The following is a 24,117-nucleotide window of genomic DNA, read 5'->3' on the forward strand; positions in this document are numbered from 1 at the left end:
AGCATGAGGTAGATTTAAGAGTGCCTTTTCTTTTTGCGTGACATAAGTCATCTTTAAATTGAATGATTTTCATGTCATTATCCAATTATAATGAGATGTATTTATTATAAATATATTATGAAGATATAATACTTGTTTTAGTCTTATGTTAACGTTATCTGGAGCTACCGTAATATTTACCTCAGGCAAAGAGGACTCCTACAACGGAAATATCACCAGGACCCCTAAAGATGTCCATGCTTGCCGAAAGTAAGAAAAATCATATCTTATTTACGTTATTTTTCCCTCATAAATGTCCGAAATGACCTACTTTGACAACTCTTAAAAGCGTTTGTGTCTTCGTAAAAGTTAATGTCAACCCAATAATTGCTCTTCATTGTTGGGGAAAAAAGTAAAAACATCCAGTAGCTAGCAATAGCTTTAGCATGTTCTGTCATCGTCGACACATGTGCTGTTTAATCAAGTTACGGCTTTGGCGTTACATAAAAGACAATTCTTACTTATTTTCACTGCAACGTAGCATGGTATTTTCTTATTTGTGATAAACGTTGATGTGAATTATATTTGGGTCATGTTTTTAAACTTAAACAAAGCAGGCAGTGTTTATAAACACTGGGAAAAGTAGCCCGAAATATCCCAGCTGTAGATGAAGTACATTTATAAAAGTACATTTTTATTTGTATCATAATTGATTTCTGAACGAATTATGCCATATTTCAGACCGTAAAAAACAAAAGTGGGTGGTGGATCCTCGGAACACTGCTTGGAGCAATGACGAGTCCAAGATTGGGCAGAAGATGCTGGAACGCATGGGCTGGTCCAAAGGCAAGGTACGGTATATTGCCCTCGCTGCCACCCTTCCACGTCCATGAATTGGACCCTATCACCCACAGTGGCAGACAATGAGTGTCTCATAACTGACACTGAGAAAAGTAAATCATTTGATTGTACAAATCAAACTAAAGTGGTTATGGGTGTGTATTTTGGTCTCTGAGCGGCCATCTTGGTAGGTGCTACATTCCTGGCAATGTCCATTTTTTATTATATTAAGTCGCTCCTAGCTTGAATCGATTATTAAATCCACCTGGCAATGAGTTAATCCACTTTTGCTTTTTTTCTCAGGGCCTGGGCAGAAGTGAGCAAGGAATAGTCGACATCGTCAAAGTCAGAATGAAAAAGGATCTTCACGGCTTCGGCCTCGGAACTAAAAGTGACGGAACTAAGGATATCCCCGAGGTGACTTCATTTTAAAGCCATAAAATGGCAGACTGGCCGGCGTTTGTCTCGGGTTGTCATACTCATCCTCCTTAATTTTTTTCCCAGGACAAATGGATCAAACACCAGGACGATTTCAATGACTTACTCGCTCAGCTCAATGAGTGCCATGGCAACGCTGGTAATCCATGCAAACATTTTGGGACTGTTTTTAAAAATATTTAAAAATGGCCCATTTTGAAGTCACTGTGATTTATTTAGGTCATTTTTATTCTTGTTTCCAAGTCAAAATTTAAGTTTCAGATGCGTGGGAAAGAAAATAATCTTTTATTTTTGCATAGAAGATGAAAAACCTTTAAAAAAAAAAAAAAAAAAAAAAGCATCATAATTACAAATCAAATTCTGCTACTATTCCTGTCATGTCCTACCAGTTTTCGCCACAGGAGGGTGCTGCTGTAAAGCCCAGGAATCATGTAGAACTGCAAAAACAAAACCTATTTGTTTGACTTAATATTTATTTATTATTTTTGAATGAATTGTATTTTTATTTTTTTTTAGAAAGCCAACCAGAGGAACAGAAAAGCTTCAGCCTGGAAGAGAAATCCAAATCATCCAAAAAGCGAGTCCATTACATGAAATTTGCAAAAGGTGCGTTCTCAAACTCTACTTTTTTTCCCTCCAACTCTCACTTAAATTATCCTCCGTCAAAACTTCTGATGCGCCCCCTTTTTTATTTTGGCTCTGGCCTCAGACACCCATCACGTCTCCGTCGGCCCGTGCGAGGTCACCGGGCCCCGGTTGCCGTCGGGGCAGGTGTTTTTATTTGATTATTTATTTATTTTTGGGAGGGAAGGGATATGAGGAAGCCGTCTGAGCGATAGGCACCATGAGGAACTTGCCGTTAGGGATGACTGGAGAGCAAAATGACTCAGCGCTTCGTCGTATTTCTTCAACGTTTGCACCTGGCTTGGGAAAAACAGGCTGGCCTTTGACCCACTTTAATGTCCAATTCATTTGAAGTGGGAGTCTTAATATTTTTCCTAACCCTACAAACATAGCACCACTCTAGAAGTATGACCAAAAATCGGAATAAAAATGTAGCCTTTGCTCCACGTGTGACCACATGCTAGCCGCATTTCCCATAATGATCCTTCCGTTCCTTTGACAGAGTATGCCGTCAAATCAGGTGCTTCCTTTTTCTTTCTTTCTTTTCTTTTTTTTTCCCCGACGTCTAGCAGCAGCTGTAGAAGGTCTCCACTCTTACAAAAAAAAAAATCCCCGGGGGGTCTCCCACGGATGACAGGTCGGGGGGTACGAACACGCCAACACGTCCTGGGGCAAAGACAATGAAGCCAATCAACAGCAAATAGACGTTCGCATTCATCAGCGTTCAAAACTCAAGAGGAGGGAGGCTATTGTTAGAGGCACTTATCGCCGGGTGACAGAGATGGACGTCTGCTAGCCAAACGGCCGCGTGTATTTGCCGCGGACTTTGCCTATTTTGTAAATGGAGGCACCAGATGCGGCCAACAGGCAAACAGGAAGCGGGAAGAATGACGCCGACGTGTTCCCATGAACGACTTGAGCACCCCACTTGCTATTTTCCGCCGTAAATGAGTCACGGACGCCCATAGAGGCCAATGACGACTTCATGCTAACAATCTTTTTCTTCTAAGCTCAAAAATATGTTTTGTTCAAGGATAATGAGGACCAATAAGGAAACTGCGAAAGTCATGGTTAATTTTCAAGTAGTGGCTTAGCCTTCCTGTCCATTTTGGCGCACTTCCAGTACATTCTGCCGTATTCCAAAGGCGCTTGTTGTACATTTTGATGGCTTCCTTCTCATTGGAGGCCATTTTTGCGCAGGGTTTTTATGTCCACGACTGGTGTCCTGTTGACTTGGGAGCATTTCCGGGTCGCCTTCTGTTGATTTTGGGTCACTTTCCGATGATTTCTAAGCATTCCTCACTCACTTCCCGACGTCCTGTTCATTTTGGGGAAAGTCACTTCTTTATTTTTGGGTTTAAAATAATAACTGCTAATGGCAAAACAGTCTGTCGAATTAATTTTAAAAATTGGGGATTTTTTTGTTGTAATTGTAATGATGTGATAATACCAAAAGTAGTCATTAGCATCCTTTTAAATGTACCGCAATATTCCTGAAATAATATATGGCGACCCGCCTGGCCCGAGTTCAGCGTGACCTCGGCGTTGACCTTCTTCAGAAGTCAGGAGCCAATCCCGTGGGGCGCCCCTAACGAGCTTTAGCGCTGGAAATCTCCGCTGCCGCACGCACTTGGCCGCCACCCAATCGGGGCGGGGCCAAAGGCGACGTTTGAGGAAGGCACGCGAGCGAGTAGGTCCAGTTTGGGATCCTGGCGACGAGACTCCCCGTTCCCGTACGCTAACCGCCGTCACGTGACCCACCTAAAATAATCACAATACACGTGAAGGCGCTCGCCCAATTTGTTGCCGGGCAGGACTCGTCGTAGTAAGGGAAAACATCTTTTAATCATTTTTCATTTCAAAAGGAAACAAAAAAATAGATTCAATATTAAAACTAAATGTTGATATTTTTTTAATTTTACAAAATGCTATTTGAACTAAAACAATTGCATTGATTGATTTTAAGGGGAAAAATCAGGAAATATAATATACATCTATAATTTGAATTAGATTTTCTTGGGCCCCACAAAATAATTTGGCGGCCCAAATTTGGCCCCCGGGCCACCACTTTGACACCGCTCTCTTGTATGCCAACCTGAATGTTAAAGCTGTCTTTTACTGGAAGTCTGTTTTAAATCTTCCAAGCTCCCTCCCCACTTTTTAGCTGCCTATTAATTTATTTCTGTTGTATTTTATCGACTTGCTGTTAGCTCTGCCGCGATTGATGGCGTGTTTGTTTGTTTGCTAGCGCTCCAAAATGCCGGCTGACTTGAAAATCTCCGCCACATGGTGACAGCGGCACCCCTTAAAACGGCACCCCCACACTTTGTAATTGCTACCTCCGCCTAGTTGCGTATCGTCAAATTAAAAACAAAAACAAACAGTGATATTTTGGATGTCAGCTTTTTATCCGCCGATGACTTGCCCTTTGACCCTTCACCCGTACCCGTTTTTTTAATTTTTTTATTTTTGCCGGCATATTTGTTATTTGGCTTTCTGGCTGGCTTCTGAAAGGGGGCGCGGGGGCGATAGAGCCAGCCGCTAGGGCAATAAATAACCAAATGTTATCAGAGGCGCGCCGAAGGAAGAGGATGCAGCTGTACGAACAGGACTCGGGACCGAGCGTCCGCGGGTCTTTGAGGTCCTTCAAGTGGGAGTGCGAGGGGGGGGTTGTGGCCTGACCGCTTTTATTTTTCTTTCTAAAAACTGAACAAATGCAGGTGAAAATGAGAAAAATCATAAAATAAAAATAATAGGAGGACAAAAAAAAATCTTAAAACTAAACATTTTCTTGTTTATGTTTTAAATGGACTGTCCAACATATCAATTCTCTCCTATTTTCATGCATTGACGTTGGAGGTCACTTGCCTAGCCTCAATTCTAAAGACTTTTCATACTTTATTCTTGATATTTTGATTTAATTTCCTTGTTTTTTTTTCTTCTTCAGGAAAGGACTTGTCTTCCCGAAGCGCAACGGACCTCAACTGCATCTTCGGCAAGAGAGTGAAAGGCGTCCCGGAGCAGGTAGGACCCCCGGACGCAAAAGCGTCATGGCGATCGGTCGCCCGCTCGCTCGCTCGCTCGGTAGTCATTAGCAGCGGCGCCCGTGGCGTTTGCTGCGCTAAGCGTTTAGGATTAGCCCGCTCGCGGCGTGCGGCTTTTAACGGGGACAAATCCACTTAAAGGATTTGAACTCCCAACCGCCGACACGTCGCCGGCCGCCATCGGGCGGGAAGCGGCTAAAAAATAAATAAAAAAATGTCTGCGTTTGCAAAAAAAAAGTTGAGTTTGTCGCCAATCCCATTTAGCGCAATACAAACGTTTTAGGGCAAGTCAACGATAGATTCTGTCAAAACCCTATATTGATACATACATTTTGAGCAGTGCATTTTTTTCCTTAAAAAAACTTATGTATTAAATATTAGGATGACCTCATTAATTGGTCCATTATTTTTATACTAGATCAAATTATTGGACATCTTTCGCCCTTAATATATGTCGTATATAATAGCCAAAGTATATCCAATTCTTTACTCTGAAATAAAGAAAAACAAAACCTTTAAACAATACTTAAATGGAGGATATACTTATTTTTTTTCATGACTAAAAATGTTCGAATTGGCCGTTAAGTATTGTGTTGCATAAAAGCCAAAGCAGAAAGCAACCTCCACACCTCGTTTTTTTTCTTTCCCTCGCCGCCTTTGTTAGTTTATCTCGGCCGTTTGTCTGTGTAAAATTGGCATGGGGAATTTCCCAAAATGCAGCGGGAGAATGAAAGCAGAGCCCTCCTCGCATCGCAGGTGAGCCCCACAATGGCCGCCGCTGCCGCCGCTCCCCGGCACATTACCCTGGGAAAAGGCGCCGCTCCGTAATCGTTCCGTTATGGCGCTTGTTATTTTTCGGCCGACAGGGACGCATGCCATTGACCGTAAGGGGGGGGGGGCTAAGACCCAATTACAATGAACCCCCGCGAGGCCTCGCCAGGCAGCATCGCCGTCGCCGTATTTACATTTCAAATACCCCGTTTTTTTTTGTTTGGACTACAAGTGGCGCACGAGGATCGCTCGCAGCTGCCAAAGAATGCACAATGAAGAGGGAGAAAAAAACAAAAACAAAAAGAAAACATATGTTGCACTCGAGTATGAGTCACATTTTTTTATGTACCCAAAAGCATAAAGAAACATTTGACCTTTAAAGTAGGTCATGTTCAATTCTAAGCAACAGGCGCGCATTCGTTGATGTTTTTACATAGCAGCAGTTTATTTTCAATCAAATTGAATAATTTAAGATTGTGTCAGGAATCAAAATGGTGGAAAGGATTGAATTGCATCAATTTTGTATACAGAGATTTAAAAGCCACCCATAAACTGATAAATAATAATACCTAAATAATCAGTATCGGCCTAACATAACACGTGAGTAAAAGCATTTTCCCGTGGTTATCGCGCATCTGCATCCACGCAGACGGTGGGGAATCTGGGCGGGTTTCTCGGCCCCCCCCCGTCTTCCCTTCCGTCCCCGACGACGAATCTGAGCGCTTTTTCCTTCCTCCGCGGCCGTGTGCTTTCCTGCCGGCCTCTTATCGCCGCTCGCAATGCTCTCCCCGAACCGCGCGCCTCATCAAAGGCCTTACCTGAGATTTGGGGACATTTTTGGCGTCCAATCACGTGGCACAAAAAATGCTCAAAATTTTGAAATGACTTCATCCCACTATGAACTTGTTTTTAATTAAGAAACCAATAAATACTTTAAAATCCTTTAAAGTGAGCATTTAACGGTCCCTCGGAATAAAAAAAAAGAATTTTAATAGAATAGACATAATATATAAATGCACTGCTCAAAATATGTATGTATCAATATAGGCTTGAATAATTCATCCATTTCTACCAAAAAAATCGACATAAATAAACAAAGTAAAGTCACTTGGCTATCGTTATTGCAAATAATTTAAAGCTAGCGCTCAGATTTTAGCGGCATCCCGTCGGCCCGTTGACTGGATTCCACGTTTCCACCGAGCCGGCGCTTTTTAAAAAATGACTAACTTTAGTTGATGTATGAAGCGCGGGGGAGTCGATTTATCAGCGGGCCCCCGGCGCCGGCCCGCTGGGCTCCCTCAAGTGGCCGTCCGCCGCGCTCCCCTTTGACTGATTAATTAGCCAGTGGCGGCACATTTTTCACCGGGGCGCTTTTATTTCAGCTAATGCCGGGCTTTTCCGGCCCCGACCGGGGCCCCGTCGCCGGCCCCCCCGACCCCGAGATAAATGGGGCCTCCCGCCGGCTCCTCTAAGCGAAGCCCCCGAGGAGGTCCGGGGCCGGCCGGCCGTGGGGCCGCGTTACGGCCCGGGCACCGCCGGGGGGGGCGGAAGGGACGCCGGCCGGGTTTCTGATACCTGGCCGGCCCGTCGTTTGTCACACAGGCGGTAATTGCGTCGAGGCGGGGGACGGCCAGGGGGCGGGGCCTTGCGTGGGAAGGGTGATGGATGGCGCGGGGGCGCCGACGGACAGATGCGATGCTAACGTTTCGATTGCTAAAGGGGTAGGCTTTCTTTTTGATTGGTCGCCGGGCAGAAAGGGATGTGGAAAAAAATTAAAATAAACTAATTAAATTCCTTAATTTCCATTTGTATTTTACCATAAGAGATGCCCTTTAAATTTGATATGTTGACTCTCGAGTTAAACGGACCCAAAATGGCCGTTCTAACTTTGACATAGAACCAAAATGGCCGTTTTAGCCGGACCACTAGTCTAGATTGTTAGGCAAAGTGGTAGCAAAGTTTTCCCAGACATTTGAAATTGTTTCAGAGATGATTTAGTCTCTCTGGCTTGAGTCAGACGCTGGGCACGCCGCCCGGCCCTCTCGGGGTCGATGTGACCCCTGGCCGCCCCTGGGGCCTCTCCCACTCACTCTTACATTCGCGGGGGTCACCCAGGGGCTCCCCGCGTTTGTTCTTCTTTTGAGTGTCGCCAGTGATCGTCCGCAATGTAACGGCGTAAAAGCGTCTCGAGGCATTTAAAAGTTCCAAAACAAAACAAAAGTTAGCACCATGGCGGCGTTGTCACGGTCGGTCGACTGCACCCGCGCGCAGGGCGTCACGCTTAAAGTCAAGCCCTCCAATTCCCTCTCAGATAACATCTAATTGAAGGCTTAACCTTTTGTCTGAAAAAAAGGGGGGCGGGTGGGGGCTTCACCCTTTAACGCCAGAACACGTCAACACCCCGCCAAAGCACGGCTACACGTTTAGCGTCCCGTTGGTTTCCTGCCAGAGACGTTAAAAAACAACCCTGGTTTGTGTGTCTCTGTTAAGATGCTGCCAGGCTAATTAGCGTGCGCCCAAGCTAAATAAATGAGCTCTGCCTCATGCATAATGCCATCTTCATTTGTTTGCCCGTGATAAACGGCCTTTTTAGGCCAGGTGATTTATTTTGTCTGGGAACGCCACCCTGCCCGCCCTCCCTCCACAAAACTTACTCTAAATTTTAAATGCTAAAATCGAGAGGTAGCAACCCATTTTTTTAGCTACTTTCATCCTTCATTGGAAATATTTTTTATTGACGGCGATAGGTGAAAGGTGGCCTTACTTAGCGGGGACTTTGACATCCACTTTTGATTCATATTGTGTCCGCCCACATCAACGTGCTGAAGGATGACTTTTCGAATCCCGACGCTCACGTGGGAGAGACGGCTGGCTCATCGGGACCTGATCCATAGACCCCGACTATGGCCAAATTTATTATTGTGGCAGGACAATGCGTGACCCAACCCCCCCCCCCCCCCCCCACTTAATTACGGACCCCCAGCCGTTATTGGCGACCATTTATCGGAAAAGGGAAAAAACGGAAATATTGCAAAAAAAGCACTTTCCCACTACCTAACATTGTAGTACTCGTAAAAAATATGTCGGCAGGTTGATCTATAATTCACTCAATTGGGAACTCCAAAATAACCAAAAAACATACTTAGTGGCACGCGTCCTCATTCAAACTCCAACAGTCGCTTTAGTCTTTTGGAAGTGTTGGCCGACTGGCTAGCGGTGGGCCTCGTTAGCGGCGAGAGAGCGTCAAATGCCTTCCCAGCCGGACCCCCGGCGGCCTCTCCAGCGCCACCCCCACCTGGGGAGAGGGCGCAGGAAAGGCGGCCCGACCGGCCTGCCAGCCGGGCCGCTCCTCCTCGGCCGAAGGAGCCTTATCTCGGCCTCGCACGCGGTTTGCGCTCAGCGCATCCTTTTCCTGGCCGGAGAGAAGAAGGAGAAGGAAGGTGGGAGGGGGAAAACAAGTGTGGCTGCTTCCACTAACCTTTTCCACCACTTGGCTACTATGCTCACCAATTAGCACTTAGCATGCCCCCACTTCCATGACAATTGACTGGCATAATACTAGATCATTTTCCCCAAAGTACGCTGGCTTCAACCTTAAAAAAAAGATAAGATTAATAACTGGAAATCCAAAATGTTGATACATTGATTGACAAGGGCAAAATAACTGGTAAAGTTGAACTACAAAGTTGACTCTGTTTTGCCAAACTTTTTTTGGGGGGGGGGGAAAGTCCAACAATCTTTTTGCTAGCTGACAGCACGTAAACTAGGATTTGGGAGAAATGATGGCCGGAGGTGGCTTTACAAGTAACTGTGAAATGAGCCTCCCGCTTTGGACAAAGGTGAGGCCAGAAAAGTGGTAAGGTGAGCTTGGCGCGGCCCAAGGGATCCAAGCCAAGAAAAATAAAAAAAAAAAGTGCGTGCGTGCGTGTGTTTGCGGTGACAAGTTACTTGGAAACGTCTTTTGGATGATCCAGTTTCCCACCTTGAGCCGTCGGACGGCTTTGCGTCGCTAACCCGTAATTAAGCCGCCGCCTCGTCTCGCTAGCAACCGACCAGAGAGCCAATTGGCCAATGGCTAACCCCAGATTATTACATTGGCCTGGAATCCAAATGCGACCGTGAGGGAGTGAGTGAGCGATTGCAAAATGCCAAGTCATTATCCATGGATCATTATTTTTTTAAATGCACTAGAAAATTTTAGTCCTTTATTTATTTACTTTCTGGATCTCTTTTATTTACTTGCGAAACCTGTAAGTGTTGGACTTATCGTGATAAACTATGAAACTTGTTCATTATCCCATGACAGAATTCATCATTCACTTTCATTTTTTTCCCCTTTTTGTCATATTCAGCAATTCAATCATATTATAGTATTTCTTTTTTTAAAGGGTAGCTATTGTTTGGCCTTATTTAGTCCCCAAGGCCCGTCTTTAAATGCACGCCGTGTCGCCGGCTCATCCTTTAACTCGCCCGTCCGTGGTCATCGGCGTCCGGGGGTCCCCAAGCGACCATCTCTGTGTAAACTTAAGAGGGGTGGGGGTCTGGGGGCCTCGTCTTTTTAAACTTTGTTGATTAATCATAGTCTGTTTTTCCTTTAAGTCGATGCATTATATCATTTAAGAAAAATCGGACTATTTCTTTATGTACAATTGTTTTTTTAGTCGACCTTTTGCTCCTTTGGATTCATTCCAAAAATTGTAATCTGATTCCGATGAACTACTACAAGTCTGATTTTGGGAAATTAATATTTCCTTGCCATACTATTTTCATTAGGAAAAAAAAAAATACTAATACTAATTTACTAAGTGCTAATTGTACAGTAATTCATAAACATTTCTTTAAAAAAACGGTTTCTTTTGTATTACTGTTTACATTTTGAATTTTTTTAAAATATTTGTGTGTGTGTCTTTTCCAGGAAAAAAGCGCACATTCCCATGGCAACGAGGCCGAGACTCCGCCTTCCTTAACGGTGACCAGCAGCCTCACCATGAACCAGTACTTTGCACAAAGGATGGCCACGTTGAAGGCGGCCAACGCCACCGACGACGATGCCGACGCCCCCCAGGACACGTCGGTAGAAGAACCCCCCAAAAAGAAAGCCAAGAAAAAGAAATCGACCAAAAAAGAAGACGAAGAAGGTGAGTGTTCCAAAAAGAAGATAGGGTCTGAAAATGACTGTGAGGAGGACCAAGCGCCCCCAAAAAAGAAGAAAAAGAAGCAAAAAAACAAAATGGCAGTCGAAAGCCAAGCGCTACTACTTGAAACGAATAGCGGCGAAGAGGCGGAGCCTATCCCGCCCAAAAAGTCCAAAAAAAAGAAGAGCCATTAACGCCGAGAGATATTTTGACCGTTGTAGTTTATCATTTTTTTTTTTCATCGTCAGACCGGTCGGTTAAAGTAATCAGAAAGTTGTGGGCGTGGCCACGGGAGTAATTACCCCTGGCTGCTTTTTTGCCTTTTTCAAAACAAGTCATTCCGCCAATTGCAAAATAATAAGAATAATGAAGCGCTCTGATAGCGACCGCTCGCAAATTCCTCTTTAAAAAAAAAAAAAAACATCTGAGCGGTCGCCAACCAATCGCAGCCGGCGTCAAATACCGGTTTTGCGTGACGTTCGAGTCACTTTGCCGGTAACCTGGAAATGGGACGGCATGCCTTTGTGACTCAAATGGGGCCACAACAACAACAACAACAAAATAAATGGTTTATACTATGAGGGAAATGAAAGAATTCCTTTTAAGGTCTTCACGGCAGTTAACATAAATTGGAACACCAAATGGACTTGATTGCATAAAATTAACGTCTCCTTTTTAGGTGACTTTTTTTGCCAAATCCTTATTAATATTTGTCACCAAAAAGTCCCACCTCCAAAAAAAAAATGATTGGCGTTTATGCAATTTGCGAAATATGGGGCTTTTTTTTTTGTTTACCAATTTATTTCCTGAAATAGTTGTTTTGGTTCCTGACATTTAGACGACAATCTTGTTGATTTTTAAGCTTGTGGAAAAATAAATTCAAGTTGTTTTTTTCCATTTATATAGTGCTCTTTTTATTTTAGGGTAGCAGGGGCAATTAAAATCAGCTTTTCCTTCCTTGGTTAAAATGTACTTTAATAGAAAAAACTAAAATGTTTATCATTTCTAGACGACCCCCCAAAATTATAGACAAGGACCACAGTCAACTAAAATGCCACCTTTTGCAAAAAAAAGTCAGTAGATTCCCTTTAGTCACGTGGCCCCTTTTTGGCCACACCTGAAGGCACCTCAACAGGTTTGATAAGTTTTTGGGGGCGCGTCACCGCCTGTGCCAGTCCAGAGGCGGAGCCTTTCCATTCGCAGGAGACAAAAAGTCCACGTTCCTGGTCCGCTCCTGAACAAGCAAGCGGGTGGACGGGCGAGCGGGCGGGCGTCACCTTTGTGGTATCGGGAGGAGCTCGAGCAAAGAGAGAGAAGAAAGCAAAGGCAACGACGGCAAGGAAAGGAAAGCCCCCTCCTCCTGAGATATAAAGCCCCCTTTTTCTCTTGACGGAGGACAACCTGGATCTCTCTGTCTCTGTCTCACACACGTGCGGCGTTGCCGAGGAGGAGCAGCAGCGCTCGCTTGTACCTTCTTTTGGAATTCCAATCCATTTCATTTCTAAAAAAAATTCAATTCGAAAGCTCACAAAGTCACTTCCGAGTTCCAGTTTAGGAAGAAAAACAAGGAAAAATCCCCCAACAAGTCAAGAGTCCACATGGCCGCCCTGGTCAGCGCCTACTCATCGTGGCCCCCCGACTCCTTCGAGTGTCCGCCTCCGCAAATGCCGGTGGACGGCGACATGGCGGGGGACACGCGCCGAGGTGGAGGGGGTGCCGTTGCCGGCGGTGGCGGCGGCGGCGTGGACAAGACGGCGGAACCCCGCATCCGTCGGCCCATGAACGCCTTCATGGTTTGGGCCAAGGACGAACGCAAGAGGCTGGCCGTGCAGAATCCCGACCTCCACAACGCCGAGTTGAGCAAGATGCTGGGTGAGTACAACATTTCATAACTTATTTCTATTAATTGTGATTTATTTATTTTTTTTAAATAGGGAAATCTGCTGCTTTTTAAAGGCCCTTTAATAATAGCTGTTACCTTATTGAATGAATATAATTTTACTGCCAAAGTTGGGTTGTGATCAACAACAAAAATGTATTTACAGTTACATATAATTTACACTTGTCATTAATTTTTCCAACAAATTAATTTCTCTTCTAAAAAATGTTTGATATTACTACGCTAAAATAAAATGGGGGGTCACTCAATTCCATTTGACTTTGTAATGAGAAAGCTTTCAATTCTAAACATGACTTAAAATTAAAAAAAGCGTTTGGCCAGCACTTAATTCTTTATTCATCTTTATATACATATAGATTAAATTAAAGGGGAATGAAATTGGTTGAAAAAAAAATGACCAGAAAGAGTCATTTTGTGAGTCATCTGTCAGGAAATTGAGTTTACTAGCTTAGTGATGACGGACTTGGTGACCAAATTATTCCCAAAAAGAATGGCAAAAAAATGTCTCCAGTGGGATTGACTGATTGGCAGAATTCTTCCCTTTCCACAATTAGTGTTTTGTTTTGTTTCAGGCAAGTCGTGGAAGGCCTTGACGCCCCCCCAGAAGAGGCCGTACGTGGAGGAAGCGGAGCGCCTGCGCGTGCAGCACATGCAGGACTACCCCAACTACAAGTACCGCCCCCGGCGCAAGAAGCAGCTCAAGCGTATCTGCAAGCGGGTGGACCCCTCCTTCCTGCTGGGATGCCCCCCGCCGCCGGCGCCCGACCAGAACGCCCTGCCCAAGCAGCGGGCGCTCTGCCGCCCCATGGACAAGGACGCCGACCTCCGCTTCTCCTCGTCCTCGGCGCCCTCCCTGCCCGGAGTGCGTAGCTTCCGCGAGCCGGCCATGGACGCCTACCCCTACGGCCTCCCCACGCCCCCCGAGATGTCCCCCCTGGACGCGGTGGATCACGAGCACGCGCCCCCCTCGTACTACCGGGCGTCCCCCGAGGAGCACCAGCACCACCAGATGGGCAGCCCCACGTACCAGCTGGACTACGGTCAGGGCCAGATTCACTGCGGGGTCTCGCACGGCGCCGTCCCTTACTACGCAGACTCGTCGTTCCCGCCGAGCCATCGCGGGGTCCCGCACCACCACCTGGGTCAGCTGTCCCCGCCCCCGGAGGCGCAAGGTCACATGGAGACTCTGGACCAGTTGAGTCAGGCGGAACTCCTGGGCGAGGTGGACCGGAACGAGCTGGACCAATACCTGATCGCCGGAGGGGGCGGCTTTCAGCACGAGCAAGGCGGCGGCGGCGGGGTCGCCGTCACGGGTCACGTCCAGGTGTCCGCCACGGAGAACAGTCTGATTTCCGTTCTGGCCGACGCCACCGCCGCCTACTACAACAACTATGGAATTTCGTGAACTTGACAGAAAAAAGAACCCGGACCGGGACCGAGACAGGGACCCGTCCGTCCCTTCATTTTCATTTGGTCCTCTGAGGAGGGAAAAAGGAGGACATACTAGCGCACAGAGAGTCAATGTCGGCGTTGGAATTGACAAAAGATGGACAAATTGATGGAGGAATTCACAAATGTGTTCCCCACCAATTGTGTTTTTGTCATGCTCCAATGCGCATCCATGACGGCAACCCCGGTGAGGAGAAGAGGTTCTAAAAATGAACAAATTCATCTCCAAAAGACTATAGGCAGGGACACCTCTGGAAAGGCTAGCGGACCCCCTTTTGGTCGTCATGTACATTTCACCTGCTCCACTTGTAAATGTCTGTAAATACAAAAGGACTGACAGACAGACACGCGCTTGCCAGGAGATAATTTCAACCTTTTTTGTCCTTAAACTGGCCGTCCCGAGCTGACCAATATCAATATATAGGGTCACCTCTAGGACCAAAACTAGGGTCAAAATGTATGCCGCTTTCAAGTGTAATTTAAAAGTAAAAAAAAAATGGATATTGTTATTTCTTGTACAAAGCAAAGTTGTCAATAAAATCCCAATGTTAATGTACGTCTGGCGTCTTTTGCCCTTATTTTTTTTCTCCCTTTTTTCAGACGGCCGCCCACGCCAAAGGATTAAAAGCCTTTGTTTGCCGCCTCGGAGAAAATGGCCAAAGAAACCAGTGGAATTTGGGGCGGAGGGAGGGAGGCAGGGAGGGACACCCACCACCGACCGATCCTAGAGTCTGGCTGCGCTTCCTGGATTTTTTTTGGTGGGGGGGGGAACTCCAGTCGTGCTTCTCGCAAAGAGGAAGTGGCGGAGGAGCGCTGTTTCCTGCCCGATAAGATGGCCAAACGTCGTTGTCAGGATGTTTGGGCCTGGGTGGGTTTAATGGGAAGCCCAGCGTCCAGTCCTCAAAAAAAGGGGGCTCACTTGGACATTGATTTTTTTTTTTTCAACCTGTGACCGCCATTTTGTGCCTGTAATGTTTGCTCTTTTTGTAGTTGTTTCTTGGCAGATGATGATCCATTTTGGCAGTAGCAGATTTCTCCAATCACATTCAATTACAAGAATGAACCATGTTGACCTCTGACCGCCATTTTGTGCCTCCTACATTTGCCCCTCTATCAAATAGGTGTCCAAGTGAAGCTTTTCCTCCCAACCAATGAAGATGGACGTTCTACACGCCATGCAGCCGCTGGTCAGTTTTAATGATCCATGCATTTCTCACTGTTATTTTCTGTAATAGTTCTAACGAGGGGTCAATTTCAATGTGCTTTTAGATGACCCCAAAAGTGCCAATGCCGCCATCCCTCCCATTCCAACGTTGATGCGTCACACGCCGGCGGCGAGGAATGCGAGGCGGCGACGTGATGTTTTGGGACACGCCAACGCCAGACAGTCGGCCTCCCGCGCGCGCCTCGGGACGACGGCCGGCCGGCCACTTGAAAGGCCGGCGGACGGGACGGAGGCGTAATCCTTTGGGCAGCTGTCGGAGCAGCGCCTTTTTACCCGCTCGCCTTGTTTGTTTGGCCGGGCGGCGGCGGGGAAGCCGCGTGACGGAACGGGAGGAAAGAGGAAACATAACAGACGACCCCCATGACCTAACTCCAGCTGGAACGTCGCCAGCCGCCAATCAGGCTGCCAACATTTTATAAAAAGAAAATGTAAGTAATGACATTTTTTAAAGGAAAAAGCCTTACTATACTATGTCGTTTTTGGCCATAAAAAAGCCTTACTATACTATGTCGTTTTTGGCCATAAAAAAAGCCTTACTATACTATGTCGTTTTTTCGAAGAAAAAAGCCTTACTATACTATGTCGTTTTTGACGATAAAAAAGCCTTACTATACTATGTCGTTTTTGGCGATAAAAAAGCCTTACTATACTATGTCGTTTTTGGCGATAAAAAAGCCTTACTATACTATGTCGTTTTTGGCCATAAAAAAGCCTTACTATACTATGTCGTTTTTGGCCATAAAAAAGCCTTACTATACTATGTCGTTTTTGGCCATAAAAAAAGCCTTACTATACTATGTCGTTTTTGACGATAAAAAAGCCTTACTATACTATGTCGTTTTTGGCCATAAAAAAGCCTTACTATACTATGTCGTTTTTGGCCATAAAAAAGCCTTACTATACTATGTCGTTTTTGGCCATAAAAAAGCCTTACTATACTATGTCGTTTTTGGCGATAAAAAAGCCTTACTATACTATGTCGTTTTTGGCCATAAAAAAGCCTTACTATAGTATGTCGTTTTTGGCGATAAAAAAGCCTTACTATACTATGTCGTTTTTGGCCATAAAAAAGCCTTACTATACTATGTCGTTTTTGGCGATAAAAAAGCCTTACTATAGTATGTCGTTTTTGGCGATAAAAAAGCCTTACTATACTATGTCGTTTTTGGCGATAAAAAAGCCTTACTATACTATGTCGTTTTTGGCCATAAAAAAGCCTTACTATACTATGTCGTTTTTGGCCATAAAAAAGCCTTACTATACTATGTCGTTTTTGGCCATAAAAAAGCCTTACTATACTATGTCGTTTTTGACGAAAAAAAAGCCTTACTATACTATGTCGTTTTTGGCGATAAAAAAGCCTTACTATAGTATGTCGTTTTTGGCCATAAAAAAGCCTTACTATACTATGTCGTTTTTGGCGATAAAAAAGCCTTACTATACTATGTCGTTTTTGGCGATAAAAAAGCCTTACTATAGTATGTCGTTTTTGGCGATAAAAAAGCCTTACTATACTATGTCGTTTTTGGCGATAAAAAAGCCTTACTATACTATGTCGTTTTTGGCCATAAAAAAGCCTTACTATACTATGTCGTTTTTTGACGAAAAAAGCCTTACTATACTATGTCGTTTTTGGCCATAAAAAAGCCTTACTATACTATGTCGTTTTTGGCCATAAAAAAGCCTTACTATACTATGTCGTTTTTGGCCATAAAAAGCCTTACTATACTATGTCGTTTCTTGACGAAAAAAGCCTTACTATACTATGTCGTTTTTGGCCATAAAAAAGCCTTACTATACTATGTCGTTTTTGGCGATAAAAAAGCCTTACTATACTATGTCGTTTTTGGCCATAAAAAAGCCTTACTATACTATGTCGTTTTTGGCCATAAAAAAAGCCTTACTATACTATGTCGTTTTTGACGATAAAAAAGCCTTACTATACTATGTCGTTTTTGGCGATAAAAAAGCCTTACTATACTATGTCGTTTTTGGCCATAAAAAAGCCTTACTATACTATGTCGTTTTTGGCCATAAAAAAGCCTTACTATACTATGTCGTTTTTTTAAGACTGCGCTTTAATGGAATTGGAAGTTGAATTCCCAAATTTCAGTCCGATTTTCTGCTAAGTGAATGTTTGTCTTGGTTGTTGCACTTGGACAAAGAACACACTTGATTACTTCAATGCATGTTTATTCTTGGCTTCAATCTGAAAAGTCATTTGAAAAGTGCACCGATGACAAAGGCAATACATCTCATTTCAGTGACGTACTTGATGTTTTTCTAAACAAAATGTATACATATATATATACATATATATTTTATTTTCCAGGACTGCAGGCTGAAGAAAGTTTGGCGCACAAAGTCCGAGCAGAGTCTTTGCAAAGTTCGTTTTGTGGTGACGGTCGCCGGAACGGAGAAGAGCCAACAGCCGGACACCAGGAGCCGTTTACAAATTGGCGCTTGGAGCTCGCCCAGAGGACGGATGGACAGCGAGGATTACCACCACCACCAGCGCCATTCTTCATCCCATTGTGACATCTCAGAAGAATGGATCCCGCCGCTCCGGCCTCAGAAATGGCGCTGGACGGCCGCAGATGCATGGCGACCCCTTCGGACCGGTTGCAGGAGCACGCCAAGGGGGCCCCCGGCCAAGCGTCCCCTCCGTGTACCTGCGCCGCCGCACCTGTTCCTGACAGATACGCGGCGAGGAGGCCTGGCTGCCAGCGGAGGAAGGACCGGACCTGCGTTGACCTTTTCTCCTTCAGCGCTCCTGTTTTTGGGGGAAACAAAAGAAAACGTATTCTGTAATAAGTACTCAGGTCTTTCATTTTACTCTCCAATAATGTTTAAATATAATGTTATTTTCCCTCCCTAAAAAAGACAACCATGTATGGCAAGAACACATCGGGTGTCTAATAAGTAGCACCTGATTCTAATCAACTGCAAAAAGTATCCTTGCACCTGGCTCTAATTACCTGATTGCACTTACAATAGGTCTCCTTGTTGAGTTGGAATGAAAACCTGTTATTGTGGTTTAAAAAAAAAGAAAAGTTTGACTACAATAGGAAAATGCCTTACTAAACATGGTTGCATTTTTTGTGGATAAAAGTGCCTTACATGCACAAAAATGAGTCAAGCATCCGTGGCGTGTCGGGGGTGACGTGATTGGCTTCAAAGTGAATTGAGAGCGCCGTTGGCATTCCCCTCATCCTTTCCTTTCCTTTCAGCGCCATACGTCGGAATCCCCCTTCCTGTTGGCGTAACACAGACGGCTGGAATTGACTCAACTGGGCCGCCAACGCCACCGCCAACGCCGTTTCTGTCAACTGCAAAACAGGATGCAAGATGCACTTAAGCTCAGACACTTTCGATAAGCAAAAAAACACTCAGGTATGTGCTTAAATGTCCATGGAAAAAAAATTAAAGCCTAACTATAAGGTCGTATTTTAAGAAGAAAAATAAAGCCATATTATACAATGTGATTTTTTTTTTAAATTAAAAACCTTACTATACACTGTCATATTTTTTGTTATAAAAATATCTTACTATATATACTATGTTGTATTTTAAGCAAAAAATAGCTATACTATACTGTCGTTTTTTTTGGGGGGGGAAATAAGCCTTGCTATACTATGTTGTTTTTTTAACGAATAAAAGATTAACTATACTATGTCGTTTTTTTCTTGTATATTTGTAGTCCAGATCATCCACTGCTGTCAAAGGAAAGTATAGCCAACTTGTGGCATAGAGGTTAACTCACCCGTCTTTGGTTGAGGTGACCTGGGTTCGAATCCCGGTTGGGACATGTCATTTTCCCTTAATTGTTTCTGTGGACTGGTACTCAAGACACTGAAATGATGACAAAGGAAAGTGTAGCCACTTGGTTGGCGCAGAGGTTAGTGCACTGGACTCCCGTGTGGGAGACCTGGGTTCGCTTCCCGCTGTCGCCCTTTGGCTGATCACCGAACCAAGTGGTCTGGAAAATGGAATAAGAAGAAGAAAAAAAAAAGAAAAACTTTTTAATTTTTATCAAACACTTTGTCATACTTTTCAGCAAAAGGTTATATTCCGAACTGCCTTCGGCAGTTCGGAAGACACTTGATGGACCTGTATGTGCGAAAGGCGTTCTCGGGTCGGCCTTCGGCCGACCCTCGACCGCTTGCTTGGTCAGTGAACCGCCGACACCGGGAAGCGAACTCACGTTCTCTCGGTGCAAAGGCGAGTGTGCAACCCACAACACCAACTCGTGCCCCACTTATACAAGGGTGTTGAAACGTTACATCCAAGGAAATGGGGTGAAACACTTAGTCATTTTTTTGTTAAAATGCTTCATTCACCACTGAATACTTATACTTATACACTTAAACACTTAGACATTTTAACTTATTCTTTTCACTGAATATTTGGAAAATCTTTGCCGGCACTGGGAATTGAACCCAGGACCACACCATTGGCAGACTGATGACTTAGCCACTAGGCCACCACCCTGTGGGAGAATATAGTAATACTTATGCTTTTGTCTCATCCATTTACCTGAATAATATTTGAAAAATCTTTGCAGGCATTGGGATTCGAACCAAGGACCACACCGGTGGCAGACTGATGACTTAGCCACTGGGCCACCACCCGGTTAGAGAAGGTAGTAATACTTATACTTTTATCTCATTCATTTCGCTGAATAATATTTGGAAAATCTTTGCATGCACTGGGAATTGAACCCAGGACCACACCATTGGCAGACTGATGACTTAGCCACTAGGCCACCACCCTGTGGGAGAATATAGTAATACTTATGCTTTTGTCTCATCCATTTACCTGAATAATATTTGGAAAATCTTTGCAGAAACTGGGATTCGAACCAAGGACCACACCGGTGGAAGACTGATGACTTAGCCACTGGGCCACCACCCTGTTAGAGAAGGTAGTAATACTTATACTTTTATCTCATTCATTTAGCTGAATAATATTTGGAAAATTTTTGCAGGTACATGGACTTGAACCCAGGACCACACCATTGGCAGACTGATGACTTAGCCACTAGGCCACCACCCTGTGGGACAATATAGTAATACTTATGCTTTTGTCTCATCCATTTACCTGAATAATATTTGGAAAATCTTTGCAGGCATTGGGATTCGAACCAAGGACCACACCGGTGGCAGACTGATGACTTAGCCATTGGGCCACTGACCTGTGAAAGAAAGTCGTAATACTTATACTCTTATCTCATCCATTTACCTGAATAATATTTGGAAAATTTTTGCAGGTACATGGACTTGAACCCAGGACCAGACCGGTGGCAGACTGATGACTTAGCCATTGGGCCACCAAGCTGTAAGAGAATTTGGTAATACTTATACTTTTATCCCATCCATTTACCTGAATAATATTTGGAAAATCTTTGCAGACACTTGGATTCGAACCCAGGACCACAGGTGTGGGAGACCGATGACTTATCCACTGGTCCACCAAGCTGTAAGAGAATTTGGTAATACTTATACTTTTATCTCATTCATTTACCTGAATAATATTTGGAAAATCTTTGCAGGTACTTGGATTTGAACCCAGGACCACAGGTGTGGTAGACTGATGACTTATCCACTGGGCCACCAAGCTGTAAGCAAAGGTAGTAATACTTATACTTTTATCTCATTCATTCACCTGAATAATAATGGGAAATATTTGTAAGCATTAGGATTTGAACCCAGGACCACAGATGTGGAAAACTTATGACTTATCCATTGGGCCACCAATGTAGTACTTATACTTTGATCCCTTTCATTTACCTGAATGATAATGGAAACATCTTTGCAAAGACTTGGATTTGAACCCAGGATCACAGAGGCAGAAGACTTATGACTTAGTCACTGGGTCACCACCCTCCCTGTAAGAGAGAGCAGTAGTACTTATACTTTTATCACTTTCATTTTTCTGAATAATATTGGGGAAATGTATGCAAGCACTTGGATCTGAACCCAGGAACTTGGACACTTATGATTTATCCACTGGGCCATCATCACCCTCATAGATTAGCAGTAGTATTTGTTGATTTGTCTCTTTTCACTCCCAGATCATACTTAGTACTTTATTGTGTATATATGGAGTACAAGAGCTGTCCTCTACCCAGAAAGAGGCATTTATTTGTCATTAAAAAAAAAAAGATTTACTGTGTATGGGTTTTCATTGTCTTAAAAAGACTTACCCTACAAGAGGATTTTTTTGGAGGAAAAATGTGTTATTATATATCATTTGTTTTGTCAGAATGTACTTAAAGATTGACATGGGAATGGGAATGGACGTTTGTCCCCCCCAGTTGTCCAGCCAGTGAGTGATTTCATTATCTGCTGCCATTCTAATCTCATTTGTGTGAGATTAAGACGCAAGGTCCTCCTGTTCACTCAAAATTTTGTTGCCTTGGCAAGGAACAAAAGACCAGTTGACTTTAGTTAGATAGTCTTAGATAATACCATAGTACAGCATACATATTGAATGCATGCTCATGTCACACTTGTACCCAGCCACAACATTATCATGGCTTTTTCCCATTGGGAATGTTTTGTGTTTGTGAATAAAATGTTGAAAATGTCTGACTGTTGACTTGCCAGTGTCTCCATTTTCCCACATAAATGGGCATTTTAAAAAGTGTAAACTTCTGCAAAAACAGAAAAAAAACCTTTTGTTACAATTCAAGTATACACACTTGTACCCATTGACACAAAGAGGATTTAAGATGGAACCAAATGAAGTTGAAAATGTATGTGATGATGTTTTTTGGAGGCCGCCGGCGGCCGCCATGTAAACGTGACTCGGGCAGGCCAAACGTTGACGTGACCAATTTCTGGGCGTTAAGCCGTTGGATATAAATGTCAGGGCCGTTTACGCAACGCGGCGGACGGTGCAAGTAAGTCGTGCCCAGCAGATTTGAGTGCCATCTTGGCCGGTGATTAGCCTTAAGGCTTTCCAAGCTATCCTTAGCCTCCCCGTGCTGGCGATTAGCGGCCAGGCCAAGCCCAACCAGTCGCGTCGCGCTGTGGATGCAAATGCTTGTCGTGTCTCCAAAAGTCTTTTGTGAACCCTTTTGCCACATTTTGGATACTTCCTTGTGGGATTTGTGACATGGAGAAGGTGAGTGAATGCACCAAACTTGATCATTTTGACAAATAAGGACAGAATGAGAGTCATTGTTCCAACTTATTTGTCAATAGGGAAGGTAAATGTCATGTTTTGAATGAGTTGCGGCAGGCAAATGTGATGTTTGTGGTTGTCCTGAGCACCGTATTCCTATATTTGGAGGAGCATGGTTGAAAAAGGTGGTCAATGGATGTGTTTAGACCATAAAAAATTGTCACGAGTGATTGCTGGGCTCGTGGTGAATGTGCAGCCATTTTTGCAAGCCTTTCAAATGTGAAACCAAACCAATCTGAAAGAGATGTCCAAAAATATTTCAATGCATCAAAGTAATATAAGCAGTGTTGGATTGGTGTTTTGGTGTTTGTTGGGTGGTGGAGGCCCTTCCATGACACCAATATTGAGGAAATCCTCCCAAAAAATAAAATCTACCAGTATTTGAATGAGAGAACAATGTGCTAATACAATGGAGAGAACAAGCGCCAAAGCTGTTCTTTTAAAATGTCAGTCAAGCTTGGCCTATTTTCAATGTTTTGCCCCAAAAAAAGCACGCCTTTTTAGCGTTAATCCCACATTGACGTTTGACGAGCAACGTCCGACATTTTTTGCCGTGTTTTTTGGCTGTTTATTTATAGCCGGGCGAAGGATTTGCGCTCGGTTATCTGGGCCTTTGCGGACACCTTCGCCAACACGTGTTTTGTCATGTAATAATCCCTTCCATTCCATAAAGGCCAGAGAGTGGAACGTCAAATTTACCATGGAAAGATGGCAGTATTGTTTCACCAAAATGGCTTTAAATGATGTAAATGGGAATCAACAAAAGGTTTTTTTTTACCTGACGGATGAGTGTGTCGCAGATGAAAAATCTTGCCAGATAGATCTTGGTTTCCGTGGGTCGGTTGCCTTCATTGGCCGCCGTCGACGGGAATGGACGTCGTGTAGTGGTCCTCCGACTCAAGTCTCTCGTTTGGTCCTCTAGAACCTGGAAGGGCGGCACAAGCTGTCACCAGGGACGCCCGGAAAGCCGGCGGCGAGGGCCGACTGAGGCGCCACCGTCGGCCATGTCTTCCCAAAGACGTGGCTTCCGGTGCTCGGACGCCGTCGGGGCGCCCCGTGGACTCCCCCGCGTCCCAGCCCGCTACCTGTGCTCAGAGTGCCGAGTGGCCGAGGCGTCGTCGTCCTCGCCGCTCCACTACGGCTGTCCCCCGCAGTGCCCCTACCGGCATCCCCCGCGGCGTCCCAGCAGGCCCGAACAGCCGCCGCCGGCGCCTCGCGGCAAGCGGGTTCTGCTGGTCAAGAACAGCGAGCCGTCCTTCCAGAAGAGCGTGGCGCTCCAACGCAAGGGCCTGAGGAGTTTGGCGTTGTTCCTGGAGGAGGTCTCCGAGCTTATGGGATACCACGTCAGGAAGTTGTGCACCCTGGATGGAAACAAGGTAGGTTAAAAAATTAAGGCAGGCAAACTTACAACTTTCTTGACTACATTTCAAATGCTTTTAGGATTAGATGGGAGATTTTTTGACAGGGTTTCATAACCCTGGTGGTGACCATAGCGGACATCTATTCGAAAACTAGCATTAGCTT

At 44.6% G+C, this 24,117-nt stretch overlaps 4 protein-coding genes across 7 annotated transcripts in view; 3 read left to right on the forward strand and 1 right to left on the reverse strand.

Annotated features, from left to right (window-relative positions):
• pinx1 (PIN2 (TERF1) interacting telomerase inhibitor 1) lies at positions 1-21,677 on the forward strand. Of its 2 annotated transcripts, XM_077710320.1 has the most exons (16): positions 1-249; positions 721-830; positions 1,123-1,236; positions 1,324-1,396; positions 1,774-1,863; positions 4,829-4,905; positions 10,612-10,834; positions 15,302-15,367; positions 15,450-15,833; positions 17,738-18,212; positions 18,636-18,798; positions 19,106-20,047; positions 20,252-20,329; positions 20,393-20,742; positions 20,816-20,883; positions 20,957-21,673. In XM_077710320.1, exons 1-9 carry the CDS (start codon positions 231-233, stop codon positions 15,641-15,643), a joined length of 966 nt encoding a protein of 321 aa, XP_077566446.1. In that variant the 5' UTR covers positions 1-230; the 3' UTR covers positions 15,644-15,833; positions 17,738-18,212; positions 18,636-18,798; positions 19,106-20,047; positions 20,252-20,329; positions 20,393-20,742; positions 20,816-20,883; positions 20,957-21,673. The 2 variants fall into 2 exon arrangements, with proteins under 2 accessions (XP_077566446.1, XP_077566445.1); XM_077710319.1 differs by having other exon boundaries at positions 17,738-18,798; positions 20,957-21,677.
• Positions 11,023-14,736, forward strand: sox7 (SRY-box transcription factor 7). Its single transcript, XM_077710318.1, has 2 exons — positions 11,023-12,703; positions 13,304-14,736. The coding sequence occupies exons 1-2, from the start codon at positions 12,430-12,432 to the stop codon at positions 14,134-14,136; spliced, it is 1,107 nt and encodes a 368-aa protein (XP_077566444.1). The 5' UTR covers positions 11,023-12,429; the 3' UTR covers positions 14,137-14,736.
• LOC144183321 (uncharacterized) overlaps positions 17,582-24,117 on the reverse strand; it is an 18,327-nt gene continuing 11,791 nt past the window's right edge. The window contains exons 4-14 of one of the 3 annotated variants that reach the window (XM_077710323.1): positions 23,679-23,954; positions 23,372-23,518; positions 21,195-21,292; positions 20,961-21,022; positions 20,788-20,881; positions 20,506-20,599; positions 20,224-20,458; positions 19,334-19,384; positions 19,169-19,257; positions 18,526-18,734; positions 17,582-18,178 (exon numbers count right to left, since the gene is read on the reverse strand). In XM_077710323.1, coding sequence (XP_077566449.1) covers positions 17,977-18,178; positions 18,526-18,734; positions 19,169-19,219 — 462 coding nt within the window. In that variant the 5' untranslated portion in view covers positions 19,220-19,257; positions 19,334-19,384; positions 20,224-20,458; ... (4 more) ...; positions 23,372-23,518; positions 23,679-23,954 and the 3' untranslated portion in view covers positions 17,582-17,976. Of the gene's footprint in view, positions 18,179-18,383; positions 18,430-18,525; positions 18,735-19,168; positions 19,385-20,223; positions 20,459-20,505; positions 20,600-20,787; positions 20,882-20,960; positions 21,023-21,194; positions 21,293-23,371; positions 23,519-23,678; positions 23,955-24,117 lie in introns of all 3 variants that reach the window. The other 2 variants (XM_077710324.1, XM_077710321.1) reach the window with 2 other exon arrangements.
• rp1l1b (rp1 like 1b) overlaps positions 22,343-24,117 on the forward strand; it is an 11,454-nt gene continuing 9,679 nt past the window's right edge. Inside the window, exons 1-2 of the mRNA XM_077712193.1 lie at positions 22,343-22,533; positions 23,516-23,969. Of these exons, the coding sequence (XP_077568319.1) occupies positions 23,598-23,969 (372 nt within the window). The 5' untranslated portion in view covers positions 22,343-22,533; positions 23,516-23,597. The remainder of the gene's footprint in view (positions 22,534-23,515; positions 23,970-24,117) is intronic.

This window comes from Stigmatopora nigra, chromosome 2 (assembly GCF_051989575.1).
Source record: "Stigmatopora nigra isolate UIUO_SnigA chromosome 2, RoL_Snig_1.1, whole genome shotgun sequence".
Lineage (NCBI taxonomy): Eukaryota > Metazoa > Chordata > Actinopteri > Syngnathiformes > Syngnathidae > Stigmatopora > Stigmatopora nigra.

Bases quoted from the DNA above. Each gene is read 5' to 3' on its own strand.
- sox7 (XM_077710318.1), top strand. From the start codon at position 12,430: ATGGCCGCCCTGGTCAGCGCCTACTCATCGTGGCCCCCCGACTCCTTC. The intron at 12,704-13,303 runs GTGAGTACAACA...GTTTTGTTTCAG, and splicing joins CGAGTTGAGCAAGATGCTGG to GCAAGTCGTGGAAGGCCTTG.
- pinx1 (XM_077710319.1), top strand. The intron at 4,906-10,611 runs GTAGGACCCCCG...TGTCTTTTCCAG, and splicing joins TGAAAGGCGTCCCGGAGCAG to GAAAAAAGCGCACATTCCCA. The intron at 15,368-15,449 runs GTCAGTTTTAAT...ATGTGCTTTTAG, and splicing joins TACACGCCATGCAGCCGCTG to ATGACCCCAAAAGTGCCAAT.